The sequence below is a fragment of the Aythya fuligula genome, chromosome 5 (genome assembly GCF_009819795.1).
Source record: "Aythya fuligula isolate bAytFul2 chromosome 5, bAytFul2.pri, whole genome shotgun sequence".
NCBI lineage: Eukaryota > Metazoa > Chordata > Aves > Anseriformes > Anatidae > Aythya > Aythya fuligula.
The window spans coordinates 64,653,265-64,660,820 of record NC_045563.1 but is presented as its reverse complement, the minus strand read 5'-3'; the positions used below and the strand labels follow the sequence as shown (position 1 = coordinate 64,660,820).

General features: G+C 47.7%; 1 protein-coding gene across 1 annotated transcript; it reads right to left on the bottom strand.

Moving 5' to 3' along the window:
• Positions 1-6,012: 6,012 nt before the first annotated feature.
• On the bottom strand, positions 6,013-7,356 carry RASSF10 (Ras association domain family member 10). Its single transcript, XM_032188974.1, has one exon. It carries the CDS (start codon positions 7,354-7,356, stop codon positions 6,013-6,015), a length of 1,344 nt encoding a protein of 447 aa, XP_032044865.1.
• Between the last annotated feature and the right edge of the window lie 200 nt (positions 7,357-7,556).

The following is a 7,556-nucleotide window of genomic DNA, read 5'->3' as shown; positions in this document are numbered from 1 at the left end:
AGCCTATTCCTGACAGGTAGAGAGCAGGGGATATTGTTTTTAAAAATCCACACCCTGAAGTCAGTAAATATGTAAAAATGAACTCAAAATGATTGGATGATCAGGTTATTCTATTTCACATCGGAACAAGGACCAGTGTTTTCAACAGGTAATTAATGTCTCTCTGTCTCTCCATTTCCAAAGTCACTTTTTGTCTGTTTTTAAGAAATATCTCTCAATCAGAGATTCAGTGAAAAGTGGGGAAAGCAAAACAAAACAACAGGAAAAACAACAACAACAAAAACAAAACAAAACAAAACAAAAACACCTCTGATTTATTAGGCTACTCTGATTATTAAATGCATAAACTAATAGCCTGATTACATAAAAAAAAAAAAAAAAAAAAAAAAAAACACACACACACAAAAAAAACCACTGTAAGAGATTAAAAGAAGGGGGATTACATTAAATTGAAGAATTGAAGCAGGGATTAAATATTTTTTTCCTAAAGGCTTTTAACACATTTTCCAAAGACCTGCTTATGAGCATAATTTGACTGATGAAAAGTATTTCTTTTAGAGATAATAGACTAAATAATCATGTAATTAAGCCATGTTAAGTATGGTGCTAGTAAGCCGATGATAGCATGTTACAGATATGTAAGAGCTCCTTCTATGAGTCACAGGTGATTTTTTTTTTTTTTTCTGTCCTTCAGTAAACTCTATAAAATTCCAAGACTGACTTAGCAGAGATGTGTTCTGTGGTCACACTGCAGTGGTTTCACTGAGCTGTTAAATGGGAAAGATGATTTAAAACCATTTTAACAGGGAAGAACACACACTTCAGTGTTTGGGAAGCCGAAGCACAAAAGAGAGAAATTTGTTTGACGTTTTCATTACAACAGTACCTAAAAGGCCACAATTGGATGAAGCCTCCTTCTGCCAGATGGCATGCAATTACATGGTAAATATCTTCATCGAATGCTTGTGCTCCAAGGGAAAGAAGATACCACTTGTTCTTCAAGTTACTCTTAGAGCTGGGAATAGAAACTGTCTCCTTACCTCAGTGCTCTGCAGTAGCCTTCCCCCCGGACGTGGTTTGAGATGTGCCCCCTCCTCCTGTGAGAACTGCTTTCCTCTCAAATTAGGAGGTATTGGAAGGTAATTTGGAGACACGTTTAAAAAATAATACTTTTTTAAATGGCAGCAAGCAACAGTGGCAAAAAACAACTGGTGAGAGCATGTCCTTAAACTGTATGACATGTCATTACATAAAGAGCTGTAAAAAACATCTGAGATTGCCAAGTGCTGCACAAAACAATGAATTTTTGCCGTGATATGGAAAAAACTTTTTCTTCATGTTTCTTACCAAGCAGGATCCTAATGCTAATCTGTAGACTCGCACCAATTTGGCTGAGACTATACATGAAATTCAGAGTAAATAATGAGTAGAGGAGTAGTAGGTTCACAGGAAGGAGGAAAAATGTTATTGGGAGGGAAATTATATTTTTGGGGGACCAGCAGTGGGTTCATGGATCATTTTCAAAACAGTGAGGAGGGGGACTTCAAAAAAACTTCCCAAATAATAAAAGCTTAAAACATAAACAAATGGACAGGTAGGCAATGCATAAAGCCTGCAGAATTTATATTTTAAGAGCATGCTCTAATGTCTTGATTAATACTGTATGCTAAAAAATGGGCAGCAAACTCAGTGGTGTTATTCAATGTGTGAAGGGGTGTGAGAATCTGCCCTGCATGAAAGGCTCTGCTCTGATGCTTTTACACAAGTATTTCATTATGCAAGTAATATTTTAAAAAAATACTATTTGACAATTGTGCTTGAAGATATTTGGCTAATTTGCATACGGAGTCCAATTTTGCTTTGAGCTTATTAAATTTTCCCTTTTTGTTAAGCTTCCAAGTTCATTTAGCAATGTGAATTTGTATAAAAGAAGTAACATCTGTGTAGACACCCTGCACTTTGCCATGCTCATTTCTTTGAACTTTGTATGCCAGCTCAGGAGCAATAATATCAAGTGACTTCAAAGGACATCTGCTTCCAACAATCCGCAATGGCTTGTATTTCAACTTGGTAAGCAGCAGAGCTCACCAGACCTGTTATTTCATTTGATGGCCTGTGCTGCTCTTTTCATGTATTGAACTCCAGACCAACTCAGTGCAAACGAAAGCCCAAACTAGTGTAGAATTCACTGGGGTTGAGGGAAAGAAAGTTCGGTGTGCATGTCTGTCAAAACTTAGACACAGAGCATATTTTTAAAGTAAACCTGGAAGATATGTTTCACACAAGCAGTCAGTAATAAAGCTTGATGACATTTCCTTCTGTCATGCCCACTTACTTGCTTCCCTCCTTCTTTCATATCTTGTCTGAAACTAAGACTCTTGGAAAAGGATCTGTCACTGTAAGTCAACCGAACTCCAATTTGTCTGGCTGTGTACTGCATAAATGAATGGCAATAATTAGCAGGTCATTCATTTTGCATTTCAGTAGTGTTCATTACAGTAAATATATCCCCCACCACCACACACAATCATTTAAGGCATCAAATGATATCCCTACAAAGTGGTTATTCAAATTGGCAGATCTCTCTCATGTGCTAAAGGCTAGAAATACATCAAATTTGACATAGAGTCTTCATATTGCTTGCCAGTGGATTTCTGAAACAATATCAAGGATAAAAGGTGGACTAGTTGGCTCACTTCAGGTTTAATATAGGTGAGCTTCAGCTCCTGCCATAGTCTTCCACTGGAAGTTTTCTCTTCACGCTCTGAGTGGGGAGATATATGCAATCAGAACCAAGCTTTTGCCAACATGTAAATTAGCATAGGATGATGCATATTGCCAATTGAAAGAGTCAATTTCACCTTTCCAGGTGCCTTCTATTTCCCCTTTTTTTATTATTATACCTTGTCACTGGTTCAAGCTGTTGTGTGACTGTACATTGAGCTGCATCAGAGGTCTCACCTGAGTTAAAGCCTATCAGCTTTTTTTCTGATCTGGTTCACCAGCTGGTCCCACAAACTCTTGTGTAGGAGGAAACGAAAGTGCCATGAGCAGACAGAAAAACATGGCCAAGGGAAGCAAACAGAAAGGACTTGGGTTGCAGTGCTTGATTATACTTGTTTAAAGGGTGCGTGAAACTTAAGGCTTGATTCTGCTCTGATTGTGTCTTCCAAAAAAATCCTCCCTTTGATTTCTGTAGGTACTGCATCTGAGAAAGGCCTGCTGCCCTTAGTCCTTGACTCTTGCTTTGGGGTATCAAATAAATAGCACAATGCAGTGCTATATGCTGACCTACATTAAATAGTTCATAATGCTGTTAGTCTTTTTTATTCCATTCAGAAAATGGTCGTCTGGGGAATGGTACATAGAATAAAAAACAGGTGTTGGTCCCAGAGCTTTCACCTCTCTCTCAGCAGTTCCAGGAGGTAGATTTATTTCTGTCATGGTGTTGGTCAAGTTTTTTCTCCTGTTCTCTCTCTCTTCCATTCTCTCATAGCAGAAAAGGAGATAAAATCCAGCCCTTCTACCTGCAATTCAGAATCAGCTCTCTTAACCCTTGGCTAAGAGCCAGGCTAAACCCTGGGGCCAAATTCCCTGTCAAAGCCAAGCGTTCTGTGACTTGTCTCTATTCGTTAAGGATGGGAAGGAAGACTTACCTGGTCCAATGCAAACAGTGATTTCCTCTTCTATACTGTTTTAATAATGGTTGGAGAGAGAGGAATTTGTGAAGATGTTTGAATTCAATCTGGGTGCAAGGACAAAACCCGATCCCATTGCACTTGTATTGTAACTCTGTTCAAGTATCAAGTAAATATACCCAACTCCAAGTGCACAGCATAGGAGCACATTTGAATGCGTGCTTGTAAGAAATCTCCACAGCCCACATCAGATCCTTCAGCATACAGTGCCAGCTGCAGTGTTCTACAGTCCTGCCCTCACAGGGCAGAGGCCAGCAGATCAGCAGGGTTGCGAGCCACCCCATCATCTCTGGGGTGCTGAGCGGCCGAGAGCAAGCGCTACAAGGCACCCTACCAGCATGTCCCTCAGCAAGCTAGAACAAAAGTTACTTTTGTCCTGGTTAAGGCTTTTCCTAGCTAAGGATGAGTAGGCAGACTTCGCTTTGCAATTTTGAATTTCCTGGCTTCCTTCACCTTGTGTTTCACAAAATACCTGATGCCTATACCAATAGCATAATGACGTATGGCCTGTTGCAGCTTATTTCTATAATGTTCTTGCTTTTTATTTGCTTGGTGTGGCTAATAGGATAACTTACGTAAAACAATTTCAGGTTTATTGCCTACATCAGTCACTGCAGAAGCTATCAACAGATACTTGCATCACCCACCCATTACAGCCATGCTGGTTAAAATAATGCAGTGTGACAGTGTGACTCCCCACCCCCACAACTTATTCTTCAGCTTTAGTGCCATGTTTTTTGCAGAGTAAGGTGAAATTCCTAATGCACATGTGCCAACAGTTATAAACGCTACTACACTGCACCTGCAATGTTTAGATGTGAGCAGTGCATGCTCTGGTGCTTGGACCTAAGGGAGCACTAAGTGCCATCAGGAAGCGAGGGGACTGCACTGTCATGAAACGTCCTGGGGAAGTCTGGCTTGCTTTGTCCTTCTTCTCACTCCAGAGAACGATAAATGACACCACAAGATAACAGGAAGCAAAATCCCAGACCTGATATATTATTTTTATTTGCACTAAATTGGGAACAGCCATTTAGTCTTATTAAGAATTTTATTAGGTCTAAAAATAGGTTCTTAAATATTTTTCAAATTTGGCTAAAATATGCAAAACAATTATATAATCAGTGTTTAAAATAAATCACCGTTTTTTATAACTGAAGCCCATTCAGTGGAATAACACTTTTCAAGAACGATAGCACATGGGGAGTTTTACAGCCTCAGCAGATCCCCAGACAATATTTCTCCTATGGCTTTCCAGCTTCCTGGCCACAGCCTGTTCCTCACTGTCCTGCAGAATCCTACCAGTGAGCACACCGCTGGGGAGTGGGACCCAGGCTTCGGGAGAGGCAGCTGCAAGGTTTTTGTATAAAGTAAATAATTGGTCTGTTGATGTATCCCTTTTCATACTTTCTTATCATTAAATGAAAATTTTCATAAATAGCCTTACATAAATAATAATCTCAGAAGTTTTAACAAGTTCACACCGTCAGCCAGGACTGACTAAACGTTCTCTGGTCTCTCACTGCTTAAACCATCTTTGTAATTATTCAGAAATACAACAATCCTAATCTCTCTTATTGTAAGAGCAGATCATGTACTTTCCGTAAGAGTTAAGCTGCAGAAGAAGATTTGGCAGTTAAGTGAAATGCATGTTACAGCTGATGCCCTTTTTTTTTTATTAGAATAACTGAAAAGATTAAGCTTCAGTGCAGCTAGGGCTTGACTCATGCTTTTATCATTGTAATCTCTTGGCCTGATACAAACTATATTATTAAAAATGGTAGCTCAAGCTGATTCTGTACTTTGTTTACCTACAGCCAAACTCAGCCAAGTATCAGCTAGCCTCGTGAAAAAAACTTAGTCGAAGGCTGTGTACGTACAGGCTCTGCTAATTGCTTTCACAGACTGTCAAAGGAACGCTGATACTAATAGATTTCTTAGTACGCCTTTAAACAAAGCACTCATATCTATGCATACGGAAAAGCGCTCCGCAGAGCTGGTTCAGACGGCACGTTCATCTCCATTTTGCCTTAGTTTGCCCTTTTGGGAGAAATGATTGATCACCCCTTTTCGTTGCCAGAAGGAACTGTAGCGCGTTCCCTGGTGCTCGGCGTTGGCACCTCAGCAGCAGGGACACCTCTCTCCCCCGCTGGCTCGCAGACGATCAGCAGCTTTCGGATGCCGGGGGCCCGCTGCGCGGGGCCGGGCGTGGTTCGGGGCCGCCCCAGAGACGGGGGCTTGGCCGCGGCCGGGCCGGGCAGCCGCGCACCCGACGGGCGGCGGCCGCCCTGCATCCCCGGCCCGGCGGCGGGCGCTAGACGAGGGACTCGCAGACGGGCAGCGAGTCCGAGTCCTGGCTGTGCATGGAGCTCAGCCCTGTGTCCGAGTCCTCGTCGTTGTCGGCGCCGTCCTTGTGCAGCGCCCGCGCCTGCTCCAGCCAGCCGCCCGTCGCCGCCCGCCGCCCTCCGGCCGCCCCGCGCGGCTCCGCCGCCGCCTCCGCCACGTCCAGGGTGCCCAGCGTCTCCAGCAGGCGCTGCAGCTCCCGCTCCCTGTCCTCCCACGCCCGCTGCGTGTAGTCCAGGTCGGTCTTGACGGCCTCCAGGTCCGTGCTGAGCTTGAGGCCGATGTAGAGGCTGGTGCTCAGCTGCGTCCTGACCCGCTCGTGCTCCAGCTGCAGCTCGCCCTCGCCGCCACCGCTCAGCTCGGTGGTGTCGCAGTCCGTCTCGGCCAGGCCGGGCCCTGCGGCCAGCTCCAGCCCCTCCCGCCGCCGCTTCATCCAGCGCTCGTTGAGCTCCTGCTGGATCTCGGCGGCCAGGTGCTCGAGCAGCTCCTCCTGCTGCGCCCGCTGCTCCTGCAGCTGCAGCACCGCCTCGCACTTCCTGGCGTAGTCCTCCTCGGGGCGGCCGGCGGCGGGCGGCGCCTCCCGGCTCGGCTCGGGCTCGGGCTCGGGCTCCCCGCCGCCGGCGCCCACCAGGTAGGTGTCCTGCACGTAGTTGACGCCGTGCCGCTTCATGCGGTCCAGGTGGATCTTGGCCTCGTACTTGTCGATCTCCCGGTCCAGCTCGCGCAGCCGCTGGATCTGCTGGCGGATGGTGTGGTCCTGCGAGAGCACCAGGTGCACCAGCGTCTCCATCCTCTCCGCTGCCGAGGCTTCCCGGGCCAACGGCTGCTGCCGCTTCTTGTTGATCTTGGCCAGCTTGCGGAAGGCTTTCCGCACTGCCCGCCGCTGCCGCTCCTGCGTGAGCGCCAGGCTGCCGCGGGCCGCCCCCAAGCCGTGGCCGGGGCGCTCCTTGCTGAGCACCACCCGCGCCTCGGCGCTGCGCGGCCCCGCGTTGGGCAGCGAGGCCTCGCTGCGCACCAGCACGAAGCGCACGTTCTCCTGCTCGTCCCCCCACGCCACCCAGAGCCGCAGGATCTTCGTCTTGTTGGGCAGGATCCGCTCGAAGCCTCGCCACTTCTCCACGATGCAGTATGAGTGCGGCGGCCCCGACAGCATTCCGCCGCCGGGCTCGGGCGGCGCCGGTCGCTGCCGCCGGTGGTGGCTGTCCTCCAGCAGCACCCGCACCACGTCCGAGCAGGTGGTCCGCCGGGAGAGCCCGGAGATCAGCTTCTCCTCCTGGCAGATCCACACCGAGATCTTCCGCTCCTCGGGCTCCATCGGGAGCGGCCGCGAGCGGCCGGCCGGGGCCGCGGGCTCAGCGGGGCCGGCCGGGCTGCCGCTCGACGCCGGCGCTCCGGGAAGCTGCGGCGCCGGCCGGCCTCGGCATGGCCGGGCCACCTCTCTCGCCGCCCGCCCGGCTCCGGCGCTGTCCTCCTGCCTCCCCGCCGAGCCCTCTGCCGGCCGCTCCACCCCTTCCT